This window comes from Orycteropus afer, unplaced genomic scaffold (genome assembly GCF_000298275.1).
Source record: "Orycteropus afer afer isolate SDZICR_OR568_19922 unplaced genomic scaffold, OryAfe1.0 scaffold00064, whole genome shotgun sequence".
Taxonomy (NCBI): domain Eukaryota; kingdom Metazoa; phylum Chordata; class Mammalia; order Tubulidentata; family Orycteropodidae; genus Orycteropus; species Orycteropus afer.
The window spans coordinates 6397902-6415506 of NW_006921651.1; the positions used below are offsets into that span (position 1 = coordinate 6397902).

The following is a 17605-nucleotide window of genomic DNA, read 5'->3' on the forward strand; positions in this document are numbered from 1 at the left end:
TGAGCAGCACCCACCTCCCTGCTGCACCTCCCTCACATCTTTGAGGCTGAACCTGGAATGCAGCACATCTGCTGAGAAGAATGAACATAATCTACAACCTTTCCCAGCGTGGCTGTGGCCAAGTTTACCCTCTGTCTGCCTGGTTTTCTTTGTACTCCTCTTTCCTGAGATGGAGGAGGTAGGAAGAGCACTACAGTCACGTTTTCCAGCATTGGCTATATTTGAAAGAACTACACTTGAAAAGGTACCGTGTTTGCACACCCACACTATATCAGAAAACCCCAAAATGAGGTACTAAAAATAAACACAAACACCTCTCCCCCCAAAAATACACAGAGGCACACACGTATGCACACACATCTTCTCAGTCCATCCGTGCACCGTACACTGAGCTTCAGGAGTAAAAGCCACAGCTCAGACACCGGAGTAAACCTTTGGCCAAAAAAAAAAAGGAAAAAAAAATTAAACCAGACACTTCCAACTCCTCTTTCCTTTCAGTGAGAAGGGGGATGGAGATGGGAGCAGTGGTGATAGGACACAGGCCATCACACTTACTCCAGGGCTCCACTCTCACTGCATTGATGTGAATGATGGCTCTTCGAGTTGTGCAGTGCACAGCTGCCCAGCTGTAACCTGCAGCCCTGAGAGGGGTTCCCATGAGTAGTTTATGAACAGAAAAGGAAATTCCACTTCTGTGCCCCATCAGTTGCCCTGACTCTCAAGGGTGTTTCTGAAGCATTACAGTGGGGTCTGGCAGAGGCGCTGGCTTTATGAGGCAAGGCTACATTTTTGCCCTTGCCTTGAGGTGGATGATAGGTGGTGAGTTAGCTGCCTAAGCTTGTCCCCATTTCATCTACTCAGCCAGGAAGCTCAGCAGGAGTAGAGAATGTAGCCTGGGCAGGGAGGGCCATAGGGCCTTGAGGCTCCAGCCAGTCAGCCTCAGAACAGGTTGCAGTGAGACCTGACCAACAAACAATGGCTAAAATCTGAGTTAAAAAGCTTTAGGCTAGGTCAGGAAGTTCTTCCCTGGAACTCTCACTGCACTGCCCCAAAAACAAGGTTAAGCAGTGGAGAACAAGAGGCTGGCCAGCGTGGACACACATGCATGCACACGCTGACAAAACATTCTCTCTTGTGCACACGCGCGCGCGCACACACACACACACACACACAGAGGCTTGCACCCCGAGAACCCAGAGAAGCTGTCACTAGGAGAACTCTCTTGGTGCCCAGCACAGGGAGCAAGAGCTGGTGCTGAAAGAGAAACCATGTGTGTCTGCAACTCGGACCTCACACACAATCCTTGGTTATGTCACAAGGCTCCTTCCCATGTATGGCCTGAGTCTAAAGATCTCAACTGGAACTCTTATCTAATTCTCTCACACAGGACAACTGTTAGGCTGTCAAAGACAAGCTGCCTCTTTCCTCTCTCAATTAAGTTCCAGTAGTCATTCCTACCCAGCCTAGAGTCTGACTATGTGAAATCTGAAGGGAGATGGACCGACCCCATGGTCGGGACACCTCTGGCCCTGTAGCTCAGACACAGTAGAGTCCAAGGAGCATCTTCTCTCTCAGGCTGAGGCACTGAGGTTGCGAGGAACACACACACATCCACGCACACACATCCCAAAGTTGACAGACTGACATACACAGACACGATGACAACCACAAGTTGGGACTCCACACACTAAATGCAGGACTTTAGGGGGGCAGAGAGGAAAGGTGCTGGGACCCAACAGGCAAGGGTAAGAAGTTCCTCCAAACGGGAGTGGAGTGCCAACCTCCCTGCCTTGCCCCAATCATCTGCCTCCAGGGCCATGGCAAGAGTCCAGTCCATTAAGTGCAGCGTGCAATACTAGCGCTTGGAATCTCCCATCCTCATCAATGAAGCGGTGTGGACAGGATAGCAGTCACCTGGCAGGAGGCCTTGAACCCCTGGCAGGCTAGTTGTATCGGCCCTTGATCATTGTGTTCAACAAGGGCCCCACCTGTGGAAAGATATGAGGAGCCAGTCAGAACTGCCTGTCCCTTGGCCCTGGAGCTGGACAAGTCTGTCTTGGAGACATTCAACCTTGTCAACCCTCTAACTCTCTTTCCAGAGGTTAACCCAGTATGTTGGGATATGTCTATCTCTGGGGTCCACCTTGTATTACCTTCCCTCTTACAACACCCTGTATCTGTAAGCAGCACCATAATGACAAATAGGCCCAAGGAGCTAATCCCCAAACACCCGAGTGTGTCTACATGTTTCTCAATTGTGCCTTAAGAATGTTAAATGCCTCTACAGCCTCTCTAAAGGTCACCTGCATTGGAGCTGGTGCCATCTCCCAACCTCAAAGGTCTTCTAGATGCTGTGGCCACCCACAGGAAGGAGGCAAGAGCATTACAAATAAAGCTCCCCCATCTCCTCAATGGGCCACTGGAGCACCTATGTGGGAGCAGGTCTCAACACTACCTAGAGCTGCCTTGGCACAGCTGGGAGAGTGTGAGGGGATGCTTTATTGCTTGCTTCCCATTCCAGAAGAATCCCCTCAGGGGTCCCCAGCTGGCACACAAGCCCCATGGGGAACATTACCACCAGCATGGAACAGATTTTAATTGATCCACCAGTCAAGCCCAGCTCTTTCCAGAAAGCAAGAATTTTCTGAACATACCCATAACCTCTATGCAAAGATGACACCAGCTAAGTGAGACAGAGCTAGGGAGGCTGTCAACCTGCCCACTGAGCCACAGGAGTGCCACCCTGGGGTAGCTACGTACCTCCTGTGGGTTCCCCAGGGCCTCTCCAAGCATCTTCTCAATGTTTCTCATGATGGCCACTTTCTGATGGGCTTTGAGAGGATATTCAATCCTCTTAGGGGTGGGGGCTCCCTGCAAAGGAAGCAGCAGCTCAGGAAATACCCTTAGCAGCAGGCTTCAGTGCCACCCCACCGTTCCTAGCACCATCCTCCATCTAACAAACCCAATTCAATCCTACCCTCTTCATTTCCCCAAAGACCTGGGAATCATTTAAAGGGACAGTCTACCTCCCTATCCTGGTCCCAAATAATTTATTATACTGACCCCATCCCAGTCCCATCTAGAAAAAAAAAAAATCAACCACCTTATACCAGAAGTTCACAGTGATGGTAATTCCCCCATTTAATAATGACTCTATGTGATGCCACCTGCAAGAAAACAAACAGGCTCTGTTTGTCACTGATACTTTCAGAGGGAGAAATGGAAAACTAAGTAGAGTCCAGTTAAGGGAAATAGTGAAGACAGCATTGGTGCTATGGTTAGTATTGGGGTGCTAACCGAAAGGTAGGCGGTTCAAACCCACCAGCCACTCCACAGAAGGATGAGGCAATCTATTTCTGTAAAGATTTATAGCCTTGGAAACCCAATAGGGATCCGAGTCAGAATCAACTTGATGGCAGTGGATTTAGTTTGGGTTTTCGTATCTTTGCACTTGTTCTATAAAGCACACAACTGGGGCTACAGGCAGTGGTGTCGTCTCCTAACACCAAGAAGCCAAGAACAATTTTTCCAGCTCTAAGAATCTGGGACCTCTTTGGACTTGAATAGGGTTTTCGTTTCCCCCATATTCAATAAGTTCACATCAGGATAGATCAACCTTCCTGTGGACTGTGCAGGACCAATCCAGCTGCAATTCAGAAGAAGGGACACAGGCAAGGCTTTCCAAAGAAGGGACAGAAAGAATCTAAGCAGCCCCCATTCCCAGCCCCTCCTCACCAGTACATTGGGATGTAAAGAACGTCACCAGGGCCAACCACTGCTTCATAGCCAACCACATTCTGGAAATTAGGAAACCTCTCATAATCAGGATTGTCAAAGTCCACCTGAGAGATTCAAGAAAGAGAAAGAAATCAGTCAATCACCAAATCTTTACCAGTTAACTACCATGTGCTAGTTACTTTAATAGTCAAAAAAGATACCTTTAAAGTTTATACCCAGCAAAAGACACAACTTACATTAAACACACATAGTCTCATTTTCTCTCTCTGAGAATGACATTAAGTGTTAAACAATCCTAGGCTTCAGGTCTCCTGAGGTAAGCAGACTCACTCCATGGGCTGAGGGTATAGGACTCATCCTTCACCCAAACCTTCAGAGAACTTTCTCCCAAAAACATATTCTAATTGGCGAAGACTCTTACATGAAGTAGCCAGGCAAACTTCTCCTCAAGAAAGGAGATGACCTCTCTGGCTGGCCACAATGTCAACCAAGTACCTCGCACAGACCCAGCAAATGCACTAGTGACACATCTTAATTCTATCTGCCCTCTCTACATCAAAGCGAAGTAGCATCCATGACAAAAGAAAACAAGGAGCAAATCCAATGGAGACATCAGCATTTTGTTCTATGACTTTGTAAGCCAATCAAACAAACGAGATGCCAGCACCAATAATGGGGTCTGCCCTCAATCACTAGCTATTTATGCTTACACACACTGGAGGACCACCCACGGAGCCTGGAATATATAAGCTACACCATGAAATTTGTAACACAAGACCTGCCTGTAATCCGAAGCTGGCATATCACCACAGGGAAGGGAAAAAGATATTCCAGCCTTTGATCCCAAAGGCATTTTAGAATCCAGAGTTTGACACCCTCCTCAGACTACACATGCTCACCTGGCTCTGTCTGTCACATGGGTGATGGACAGGGTAGGGGTAGAGGCACTCAAACTGATCCGGAGGGAATAAGATGCATCGTTTGTAGCCTTTGATCTGAGCAAAGAAGTTCTGTTGCTCATCATAGTGAGCTGGTGTCACGTTTCCTGCAGAAATGAAGACATATTCTTTTTTTTTTTTTTTATTTAATTTTAATGAGTTAAAATTTAAATTTAAATGGCTATATATATCTAGTGCTTTCCATACTAGATGAAAGATCATTAAAATCTTAACTATTATTGTTATTTTGGTTATTAGATGTTATCCTCCAGTCAGTTTTTTTTTTTTTTATTAGGATTTGGGTGAAGATTTACAGAGTAAATTCACTTTTCATACAGCAGTTCACATATACTTTGTCTCATGTCATTGACCAAAATTTACAATGCAGCAGCTCCCCTCCCACTTCCTCCCCATAGTTACCTCCTCCCAGTGTCCATCCCTTCATACTCTTCTGCACCCTGAGCTATCTCCCTGTGCATAAGCAGCCCTTCCTTCTCCCATGATTGTTCTCTCCAGGGCGAGTGTCTACTTGAGGTAAATGTTTAACTCACATGCCTGTACTTTGTTTGGCTGGAAACCACAGTTGTGGGTTCAAGTCCAGACCTGAAGGGCAGCTAGAGGCTATAGTCTCAGTGGTTACACCAGGCTCTATTGGACCAGCAAACCTGGTCCCCACCTTCTTTTTTTTTTTTTCCCTCCAAATGATTTTGAGTTTTGTTCCACATTGTTCTCCCTCTCTATGCAGGATCTCCTACATCCCTTCCAAGTGGATGGCAGTGGTAGCTGGGCACCATCTAGTTAGAAATGAAGACATATTCTTATACAGAGTAGCAGCTCTACTGCACAGGCTGGAACACAGGGCCCAACACTACAGAAGCCCAGCCTGCCCTCCCAGCTAAGGGTTCTAACCAAAATTTCAAGTAGACTCAAGAGGAAGTACAATGGTAACTTTGATAAAATTATGTGCCACACTTCTGACGGGTATTAAGTCTAGCAACAATCACTGGCTAAGCGTCCAATATGGATCAGCAAAGTAGACTTTTCTAAATGATAGCCGCTACCTTCACTGGAAGGAACAGCTCATAAAAATGCTACCTATAGGAATTCAAGGGCAGTAAAACAACCATTAGAAACTACTGGTGTCTACAACACAAAAATGATCTCCTTCAATGGAGTTAACCAGTCATTTTTAAGCTGTATGAATATATACTTGTTTTGGGTAGCTTTTCTGGGGTTCAAAGATTCTTAACCTTTCCTCCCACTGTAACATACTTGTGGGATGTGACACCTCTTAGAATAACATTGGGGCTGTTGAATTTCATCTGGGGGGGGAACGTATCAGATACCTTCAGAGAGTACTGTATGTGAATAAGGTGACATGATCTCCACCTTTAATTCTTTCTGCCCTACTGTATATATATGATGCTCCATCTATTCCTTTATGACTGCGGTCACATCTGTTGTTTATTCTCTGCACAATCCTTGAAATTGAACACACACCTCTGTCAGGTATGGAGTTTAGCAAGCATTCCCCAGCTCTACTTGTGTATGCCATGACAGCTGCTTTCCTGAGTGCTCAGAGTTTGGGGCATGCTCAAAGGGGAGTTGCTCTTTACATGAGAGACCTGCTTCCCTGCACCCACCACAGTAGAGAGGATGGCAAGAGAAAATATCAGAATCAAGTAAACCAGAATTGGTTCCCACCAGGCTAAACAACAATTTGTTACAAATGGGCAAGTTAAGACTCAATCCATAAGCTGCATTGCTAGAAGCTTTTAATACTGGCAGCAAAGCAACAGAATCTGAAGAAAAGACAATCAAAGAGGGAAAAGAGACTTCACACAGCCCTGTAGTGAATGACGATAAATAATTACTCTGTAGCTGACAAGATCTGCTTTCTTGTTCAATCCAGTTTATTCACCATTTAAGTACCTACTATAGCCTGGCACTGAGTTAGTGCCAGAAAAGAATGAGAGAATGACTGTGCCTATGTAGCTCTCTTCCTGATTGGCATTTAAAGGCTTCTCCTAATAGTTTGAAGAAAAAACCAGAAGAACATATTCATATACTTGCTTTGTACACATTAAGTTCTCTGGAAGGATACACAGCAACAGCATGGGGCGCCTTCAGGGAGGAAGGCGAGGAGGCTGGGAGGTAGGAATGGAAGAGATTTAGCACTGCATACCCACTTACAGCTTTTGAATTTTCAACTCTATGAATGGGAGCTCTGGTGGCACAGTGCCTAAGGCATTTGACTGCTAATCATAAGGCTAGAGGTTCAAACCCACCAGCCACTCCTCAGAAGGAAGACTGGGTAATCTACTTCTGTAGAAATACTGCCTCAGAAAGGCAAAGAGGGGTCACTATGAGTCAGGACCGACTCGACAGCGGTGAGTTTGGTTTCTGGATGGCTGTATTATCTATTCAAAAAATTAGGCTAAAAATAAATTAAGAATCGTTTCTCCTATTTTCCCACTGCCATTGAGTAAATTCTGACTAATTGGGAGGATAAAAATCTTCTGAATATACAGAGATCCATTAGAGCTCAGCAGTATGTGAGAGATTTCTAATATCTAAATGTATACACTCACGTAGCAGTTGAGGAAGGGAAAGGGAACAAACTCTTCTTACAGTGCATGACACTATCTTAAAGACCTAGCGTACTTCATCCCACTTGATTTCAGAGCTATTTATAAGATATGAATGTACTCCTTTTACAGATAAAGAGGCTGAGACAGGAAAATCAAGTGACTTGTTCAAAACCATGGAGCTAAGGAAGACAGGATTAAAGGCTCTAAGCCATGCTGCTTTCTGAAGATTTCTTACCTTCCATGCCGATGAGCAGCAGGTTGGATGTCAGCTGCCCCCAGCCTCGCTTTCCTTGCTGCTTATTAATCCAGTTCCAGTTAAAACCTAAGAAGTCCATGACAATTTTCCTGCCCACGGTGTCATTGAGTGTCTGCTGCAGATACAACCTATGTTCCCCAAGAAGAACACTCCATTAGCACATAGACACACAGTCCCTGGTGTGGCCTCCCCATATTTAGAAATACAAACCCAGACCAAATCCACATCAGCCTCTCCCACAGACAACAGCTGCAGTCACGTGAATCGCAGCCAACACAGATTCTCAGAGAATTTAGTTGAATTGTTTCCTATCACTTTTTATTTAAAGAAGTGATTCTTAACCTTTTCTAGGGCACAGCACAAATCCTTTAAGAATCCAAGGCCAGTTTCAAAAAAACACATAACTTTTCACACAATTTTACAGGTTCCTAGAGGCCAATCCATAGACCTAGAATTATGAATGGGCCTTGCTCTAAAGACCCTCTGGGCCTGAGATATCTCCTCTCATCCTTGATGGCCACTGTGGTAGACCACATTACTGTTCACCAAGAACGAGTTCCCTCCCAGAGGGAGACTTATTCTTCCAAAACCCTTTGAAGTCAGGCTTGCTCTTTTAATTTGCTTTGGCCAATGCAATGTCCACAGAAGTGACTCGTGTTACTTCTAAACTATAACTTCAAGAACGTGTACATGCTACTACCACATCTTTCCCTCTGATATAGCAAATCCTGATAGGAGCTGGTTCAGGCAATCCAGGTCCACCAGGTATTCCATAATGAATGCACTGCGTGAGTGAGAAACAAGTATTTGCTGTTTTAAGCCACTGAGCTTGACTGTTTCAGCCACCAATCTGTAGGTGCCTTCTATAGCTGAAATAAACCAGAAGATACTTCATCATGAGAGGCTTTCCACAAACCCAGGGTGCCTAACCTGCCTGAGAAAGGTCAGAGGTTACCAAAGGGATAAGAACCTAGGCACACCTGATCAAGCCCCACAAAAGACATTATTAAGAAAAGGGCAAACATGAAGACTAGAGACAGAAAGCAAGTCTGCTCTGGTCCTGAGAATGTTATTCCGAAAGGCTCAATTGTATCATGTTGCCTGGAACCATAATGCTTAAGGCACGTTCATCAGAAATCTTAATTGTGACAAATAACCATTCAAGACTCAAATGAAATCTATGGACCCTCTCCAGAGATTATATACATGTTCACACAAAAATTTTACAAGTAACTATGAAAAGGCAGGGACACTCCCCAAACATCTATCTAAACAACAATCCTGTTACACCTCAAAATGACTCAAAAAGGATCCTAATATACTTTACCCTGGAATCACAACCACCTGTACAATTACACAATGGAACTGTCTGTGTTAAAGACAACTAGGAAGACAAAAAAGCAATCTCATAATGTAGCAGTTAGGGCACTGAGCTACTAACCAAAAAGTCAGCACTTAGAATCTACTACTCCCACTCCACAGGAGAAAGATGAGGTAGTCTGCTTCTGTAAAGACGGAAGCCTTGGAAACCCTATCAGGCAGTTCTACTCTGTCCTAAAGGGTCACTGTCAGCCGGAATCAGCCTGATGGCAGTGGGTCTGGTTTGGTTTTAGGACAAAATATGTATACAGTAAAAGATTTTCCTGCAAATCCCTGAAGTCACCCATTACAAGCGATTACACTCGCGTGCATCCAGAGCATGTATTCTCGTATGTCATATTTAGTGAGGCAAGATGCTCTCACTATGGGAGGTATGTGAAAATTGAACAATGAACAAAGAAGGTAGAAGAATGAATTCATTTGAGTTGTGATGCTGGTGAAGAATACGGAATATCTCACAGACTACCAAAAGAACAAAAAATAATTCAGTTTTACAAGAAATGAAACCAGAATGTGTACAAGACAAATGGCAAAACTTCACCTTGCTCACTTTGGACATGTCATCAGAAAAGATCAAGCTCTGGGAAAGGATATCACTTTTAATGGAGAGTCAGCAAAATCGAATGACATCCTCAGTGAGAGGGGTTGACACAACAGCCACAACAAAGACCTCAACCATATCAAAGATCATGAAGATGGCGTTGTTGTTATGTGTCGCTGAGTCATCTCCGACTCATAGCAACCCCTTCTTGGGTTTCCAAGGCAGTTTCTCTATGGAAGTAGATTGCCCAATCTTCCTTCCGAGGAATGGCTGGTGGGTCTGAACTGCCAACCTTCTGGTTACCAGTCAAGCTCCACCAGAGCTCCCTGAAGATGGTGTAGGACCAGGCAATGTTTCACTCTGCTATACAGAAGATCAGAGCCCACTCAACAGCAACTAACAACAGTGAGGTACAAGAAACCTAAAAAGCGACTGAGGAACCAAAACAATCATGTGTCTTAGCTCATATTCATTCCAGGGCACATGTTCATTCAATGAAATGATTCACTCTAGTAGCACCGTTTACAGTGAGCTTTCTTTCTGTCAACAGACGTGTGTGTAGTGTTAAATTTGAGAAGATTAATGCATAAGATGATTGAACTAGTCTTTATAAGACATGAATGACAGAGCAATCAGAATTCAGATCTTGTAAACTCTTCTGGCCAAAGTCTCATCAATTGCTAACTACTAGGAAGAAGAAAAACAGATACTTCAAATCCATTCATTCAGCCACACAGTACTGACAGGGACTCAAGAAGAAAACTGAAAAAAAAAAAAAGAGAACTGAGGCAGGAGACTAGGAAGAAACTCAGGGCTGGGCACCAAATGTGTGCTGGCCATTCACCAAGAAGCAACAACACGGATCTATTCATACAGCTACTTAGTCAAAGCAGTGCCCCAGAGAAATGTTACAGTGTGGGACTGAAGGCTGTCCAGGACCTATATAAGAGGCTGTTAGCGTAAGTCAGGATAAAACAGAGAGGAAGAATCATTCTTCCATGTGTGTGCCTTTCGTTTGCTATCACTGGCACAACTGGAAAACTGACAACATACCACCACTTCCCTAGAGGAGCCTGATATCCCTTATCCTAGAATTACGTCAATCTATAAAGGTTTTTGACTTGGTCTGTCTGCAGTCAGCCTAATACTGGCTATCTGCTCTAAGAGCAAAGGCTGCAAACTGCTGATCTCTGGGCTAAATCCAATACAGACTTTTTGTTTGGTCCTCTCACGCAGCAATTTAAAAAATGTGAATTAGTTATTCACATTTAAAAGTCAAAACATTTTAAGTAAAAATCCTGGTTTCTGGCTTCTCTTGAAAAATGAAACTACCTGTTAACTTCCAAATGGAAACAAGTAAAGTAACGACTTCTCACTCTGAACAGGGCATATGCCTTCAGCTTTCGTAGTTCCCACTCAGACAACTCCAATCATTTTGCTCATCTGCCTGACTCTTCCAGGCAACTGTGAGTCTCACTTTATAAGGAGGAAAATAAGGAGCTACAGACTCACAGTTCAAGTCTAACCATTCCCTCATTTCTCAAGGCAAAGAACTGGCTGCCTGAAGGCTCAAGAATCACTAAGAACTAAAAACCGTCACAGGTTTGAAGAACAAAATACTCATTTAGCAGGAATCCAAAGATGTGAGATGCCAATCTTTACTTACCCAACTCTTCCACGCCTCCAAACAAGAAAGGAAAATGGATGTCTCAAATCCATTGGAAAACCATGTTCGGAGAACTTACCGCTCTTCTCCTCCTTGCTGCTGTATGTCTTGCAGTTTCCCAACAAACTCATGAAACTTCATTTCCTCCCTGTTAGATCTTGGCTTAAAGTTCTGGAAATTGGCCATCTTCTTCTCATCATAGTACAAGAATTTATGGGTGCTAGCACTGTACACAGAGAAGTCCCCGTTGCCAATATTCTCCTGCAGGTATTCAAGGTCCCATTTCAGGGCAGGATAGACAAGATTTGTGTCGGTCAGTACCACAGGCTCCTAAACGAAAACACCAGGTGAAAACAAAACAAACGACGTTGCCCCAAAGAGCCAGTGAGCTCTTCTCCCATGATTCCAACTACTTCCCAACTTCAGAATAATTTATCTCGTTAATGAGCACAGAACCCTCAAATCCCATTTCTCCTCACCTCCCTCTCCATCTACCCTCTAGCCCCAGTCCACAGACCTTTCAGTTACCACCTCTTTCTCATCTTTCGCCTCTGATCTCGCCTCCCAAACTGGACCCTTCTCCCCGCCCTTTAGACGCGGCCCCGCCCCCACCTCATTCTCGATAAGCTCCTCCGCCCGAGGATCGCTCTGACTCAGACGCGGGATGGGCCGGGTCGGAAAGCTGTAACAGCGCAGTTGAGATTCATCCCAGGCGGAGCTGGGGGTTTCAGCCTCTTCCCGGGGCTCTCCAGAACCCGAAGCGGCAGCTTTAGCCGCAGTCGCCGCCATCTCCGCCGCTGGGGACGGCCCCACCGGAACCGGAAACTCCGCCTATTCCGGATAAAACCACAACGGAAACCATAGAGATGGACGGCACAAGAGAGCGGTCCAGCGACGCTAAGGACGCGAAGCCAAGGCTTTGGGGAGCGCTTTCTAGCGGTGACATACAGCTCTACACCTGAATTACTGGCCGATCATGGAGATCCCACATTTTCAATCTATGTTGTTGTTGTTGTTGTTGTTGTTATGTGCCCTCGAGTGGGCCTGACTCATAGCGACCCCGCCTGGGGTTTCCGAGGCAGTATCACTACGAAAGTAGGATTGCCCAACCTTCCTTCCGAGGAGTGGCTGGTGGGTTTGAACCGCCAGCAGTCTGGTTAGCAGGCAAGTGTCTTAGCCATTATGTTACCAGAGCTCCTTTTTCAATCTATGTTGTTGCTGTTGCTGTTTGCCGTCGAGTCAGCCCCGACTCATTGCGACCCCTCCTTGGGTTTCCCAGGCAGTATCACTACGGAAGTAGGATTGCCCAACCTTCCTTCCGAGGAGTGGCTAGTGGGTTTGAATCGCCAGCCTTCTGGTTAGCAGTCAAGTGCCTTAGGCACTATGCTACCAGAGCTCCTACCTTATCAACTACTTCTATTGTTTACTTAGTTCTTTTGGCTGTCTGTGGCAGGAGGAATTTTAAGATGGACTTCAAAATTCCCATTCCCTGGTGTCCATGTCCTGTGTAATTCTCTTCCCTTAAATGAGAGCAGGGCTTGTGAATATGATGGGATATCAAGTTATATTATGGCAAAAATGTAACTAAGTTCCTAACCAGTTCACTTTGAGTTAATCAAAAAGATGAACTCAAGATATCAGGGAAACCAGTTAGGGAGATAATCAAGGATGTTATCCTGGGTCGGCCTGACCTAATCTCTTGACTAACCTAGGTCTAGAGGTCAGAGACAGAAGTCAGTGCTATTTGAAGCTACAACAGAGGCTATCCTGTTGGAGCATACTGCCAGAGAATGGAGGCAGAGAATGGAGTGTGACCCCTATAAAGGGAGAAAGACCCCAGCTGACCACCAGCAAAAGACTGGGGACCTAAGTTCTACAATCAAAAGGAACTGAATTCTACCAACACCCATTGAGCTTGTAAGAGGGCACAGTGCCTCAAATGCAACAGCAACTCAGCTAACCGTGTGATTTCAGTCGGCAGAGACCCTAAGCAGAGGACTAGCCAACCTATGCTTGGACTGACCCCATGGAAAATTAGAAATAAAAAATTGGTGTCTTTTTAAGTTGCTAAATTTGGGGAAATCTATTGTACAAATAGAAAGTGAATACATTGGCATATGTAAGTAACTGTGCTAGGTCAAAGTGATAACAGGGTTTTATCTCTATGGACTGTGGTGGGGTGGCAATCAAGACTGTTTTCTCCGAAATGATTGAATTTTTATAAGAATATATTAACATATTTTTAATATATATTAATATATAACTATGGTAATTAAAAATAAATTCAAGAAGATTTAAATTACTAAAGTCAGGAATGAAAGAGTCCTTACAAAAGATCCTACTGACCTTACAAAAATAAAAAAGGGTTATGACAGAATACTATGAACAAGTGTATGCCAAAATATTAGATAATCTAGAAGAAATGGACAAAATCCCAGGACAAGATGGATTCACTGGTGAATTCTACCAACATTTAAAAAAGAATTAGGAACATTCACAAATTCTCCCAAAAAAACAGAAGAGGAGGGAACAATTTCCAACTCATTCTATGAGGCCATCATTACTCTGATACCAAAAAGAGTCAAAGACATCACAAGAAAAAAAAATTACCAATAACCCTTATGAACGTAGATGTAAAAGTCCTCAACAAAATACTAGCAATCTGAATCCAGCAATGTATAAAAAGGATTATATTGGAGACCCTGGCTAATGCAAGCAATTAATGTGCTTAGCTGCTAACCAAAAGATTGGAAGTTTGAGTCCACCTAGAGGCACCTCAGAAGAATGGCCTGGTGATTTACTTCCAAAAACTCAACCACCAAAAACCCTATAGAGCACAGTTCTACTATGATACAGATGAGTCTTATGAGTTGGGATTGATTTGGTGGCAAATGGTATAGTATGGGAGCGTATTCCTGCAGAATTAATGGATGACTCTATTAAAAAAAAAAAAAGATTATATTGCATGACCAAGTATGATTTATCCCACAAATACAAGGTTGGTTCAATAACTGGAAATCAATCAATGTTATACATCATGTTAACAAGTTAAAAGCAAAAACCACATGAGCATCTCAAGAGATACAGAAGAAACATTTGACAAAATCTGACATGATTTCATGATAAAAACACTGGACAAACCAGGAATAGAAGGCAATATCCTCAACCTGATAAAGGGTATTATAAAAAACCCACAGCGAACGCCATACTGAACGGTGAAAAATTGAAAGTGTCCTCCCTAAGATCAGAAATAAGACAAGGATGTCCATTCTTCCCACTTTTATTCAACATACACTTTTGAAATTATAGCTAGGGCAGTTAGGCAAGAAGAAGAAATTAAAGGCATCCATTTTCCTTTAAATTAGAAAGGAAGAAGTAAAACAGTATCTATATGCATGTGACATGATCTTGTAGACAGAAACTCCTAAAGAACACACACACACAAGTTGTTGTTGTTATGTGCCGTCGAGTCAGACTTGACTCATAGCGACCCCTCCTTGGATTTCCGAGGTGGTATCACTACAGAAGTAGATTGCCCAACCTTCCTGGGTTTGAACTGCCAGCCTTCTGGTTAGCAGTCAAGTGCCTTATACACTACTCTACCAGAACTCCCAAGTAGAGTTCATAAATAAGCAATATATAAGATCAAGATACAAAATTAATTTGTATTCTACACACTAGCAGTGAATAATCTGAAAATGAAATTAAGAAAACAATTCCACTTAAAACAATATAAAAATAATAAAATAAAAATAAATTTAACAAAAGTAGTGCCATCTTGCACACTAAAAATTATAAAATACATTGAAAGAATTAAGACCTAACTGAATGGAAAGATGCCCCCTGTTTATGGATTGGAAGACTTAATATTGTTAAGAAGACAATGCTCCCCGAATTGATCTACAGATTCAACAAAATCTCTATCAAAATTTCAGCTGCTACTGCTGCAGAAATTGACAAACAGATCCTAAAATTCATATGGAAATGCAAGAGACTCGGAAAGTGAAAACAATCTTGAAAAAAGAACAAAGTTGGAGGAATCACATCTCCTGACTTCAAAACTTACTACAAACCTACAGTAGTAAAGACAATGTGGTACTGGCATAAAGATAGATATATAAATCAATGAAATGCAATTGAGAGTCCAGAAATAAAGCTATAAATTTATGATCAACTGCTATTTGACAAGAGTGTCAAGAACATTCAATGTGGAAAGAATAATCTTTTCAAACAGTTGCTGAGACAACTGGGTATTCACGTGTAAAAGAATGGAGTTGGCTCCTACCTCAAACCATATACAAACATTAACTCAAAATGGATCAAAGATCTAAATGTAACAGCTAAAACTATAAAACCCCTAGAAGAAAACATACGAGTAAATCTTTGTGATATGGGGTTAGGCAATGATTTCTTAAATCTGATATCAAAAGCAAAATTGACAAAAGAAAACATACATTACACTTCATGAAAATTAAAAACTTAACTTTGTTTGTACACCAAAAAACATCAAGAATGTGAACAGAGGCCAAATAACTGATAAGAATCTAGTAACCAGAAAATATATAAAACTTTGTTGTTTAGCAACAACAAAAAGACAAATCCCACAAATGCAATAAATCATAAAACGGGCAAAGAATTTGAATAGACATTTCACCAAAGACAACATTCAAATGGCCACCAAACAAATGATAAGATGTTCGACATCATCAGCCATCAGAGAGATGCAAATCAAAACCACGAGACACCTTTTCACTCATGCTAGGACAGTTAAGCTTAAAAAAAATCAAAATAGCTCTGACTGCTGGCTGAGGAAGGACGTGCTCCTGCGAGAGACTTGCTGCTACAAGAGACACATGCTGCTGAAAGAGACACGTGCTGCTGGGAAAGAGACTCAAGAGACATGCATTGCTGACCTAAACAACGAACATCTATTGTATCTTCTCTGAATTTTCATCGAAAGAATCATAACCAAGAATATTTTGAAATCAACACATCTGCAGGTTGCACAAACTTGACCTCCAGCCCTCCAATTAGTCCACCCACTGCTTCTGTGGGAGCTGTAGACGTCAAGAATGAGGGAACTGACTACACAGGTGCTGTTGAGTCGTTTCCGACTCATAGCGACCCCATGCACAGCAGAAGGAAACACTGCCCGATCCCGCACAACCTCCACGATCCCTGCTATATTTGAGCCCATCATCGCAGCCACTGTGTCAATCCATGTCATTGAAGGCCTCCCCCTCTTTCGTCAACCCTCCACCCTACCAAGCATGACATCCTTCTCCAGGGAATGGTCCCTTCTGACAACATGACCAAAATAGTCTTGCAGGTCCTGAGTGTCCTTGGGGTTGCTGGAAAGCAGAATGTGTTCTTAAGCTCCAGGAATCTGTGAGAGCACTGTCTCTTTAAATATCCAAAATAGTCAAGCCGCTTTTTAAACCCTCAAAATGGCAGCATCCTCCGGACCGGCAGAAGTCCACAGTTCAGCTCACCTTTCTCTTCACCTCCGTTTGTTCCCCAGCCACCATGCACAGTCCTCCCTGCAGTCCCTGGCTAGCAGGGTGATTTTTAGGTTAATTGTTAGGTCCTACCACCACTCGGGAATCTCCAAGCTGTCTGTGCCTTCAGGATCACTCAGGATCGCTGCCAGACCTCAGCTCCATATGTCTCCTTTTTTGGTATTTTCATGCAAATTCTTCTGCTAGTTGGAGTTTAATCCACTTCTATATCCTTCCCTTCAGGGCTCAGGGTCCAAGATTATCTTCTGTGTCTGTGTTAATTGGTTTCCCTTTTCTTTGTTGAAGAGGGTCTGTGCAGTCTTTCTGCCTAGTCCACCATCTTCAGAATCCAGTTTTCTATTTTTTGTTATTTTTATAAGATTTTATGTAAGGATCTGTCTTAGGTTTCTCTAGAGAAACTGAACCAATGATGTAGATATATTAGATAAAGAGCGAGATCTTTACTTTAAGGAATTAGCTCCTGTGATTGTAGGAGGCTGGCTAGTGTCATATTCATAGGTCAGGCAACAAAGGCTGTAGATTCCTACAAGTTTGTATCCCAAAATTCATAGGTTAAGTGACAAGAAGGGTGAAGAGTAAGTGTGTTCTGGAAAAATGTCTATTTACAATGTGGAAGCAGACCATACCCTAGGGAAATTCCCTTTTAGCTTTTAAGGTTTTCACCTGATTGACTATGGCCTGCCCACTTTATGGCCTCTAATCTGCTTTACTTGAGGCCAAATGATTTAACCACATGCAATTATACCAACAACTAGACTAGTATTTCACCAAACCCACTGGGCACCATAGTCTAGCCAAATTGACACAGCAAATGAGCCATCACAAGGTCCAGTATTATTGTTTCAGCCTCATTTTAACAAAGTAGACTGGCAGTTCTTATAATTCATGTATTCCTCCAACTTAAGAGCCTCCTATCACGTGCCAAACACAGTGCTAAGCAGTTTTATGGATTGAATGGTGTCTTCCAAAAATATGT

General features: G+C 43.2%; 1 protein-coding gene across 1 annotated transcript; it reads right to left on the bottom strand.

Moving 5' to 3' along the window:
* Positions 1-1943: 1943 nt before the first annotated feature.
* On the bottom strand, positions 1944-11899 carry HIF1AN (hypoxia inducible factor 1 subunit alpha inhibitor). Its single transcript, XM_007939954.2, has 8 exons — positions 11723-11899; positions 11190-11440; positions 7503-7651; positions 4638-4783; positions 3736-3842; positions 3104-3167; positions 2761-2871; positions 1944-1988 (listed from the first exon to the last, which is right to left on the bottom strand). Exons 1-8 carry the CDS (start codon positions 11897-11899, stop codon positions 1944-1946), a joined length of 1050 nt encoding a protein of 349 aa, XP_007938145.1.
* Between the last annotated feature and the right edge of the window lie 5706 nt (positions 11900-17605).

Bases quoted from the DNA above. Each gene is read 5' to 3' on its own strand.
- HIF1AN (XM_007939954.2), bottom strand. From the start codon at position 11,899: ATGGCGGCGACTGCGGCTAAAGCTGCCGCTTCGGGTTCTGGAGAGCCC. The intron at 7,652-11,189 runs GTAAGTTCTCCG...TGGGGAACATAG, and splicing joins CAGCAAGGAGGAGAAGAGCG to GTTGTATCTGCAGCAGACAC. The intron at 4,784-7,502 runs GTAAGAAATCTT...TCATTTCTGCAG, and splicing joins GCTGCTCATCGGCATGGAAG to GAAACGTGACACCAGCTCAC.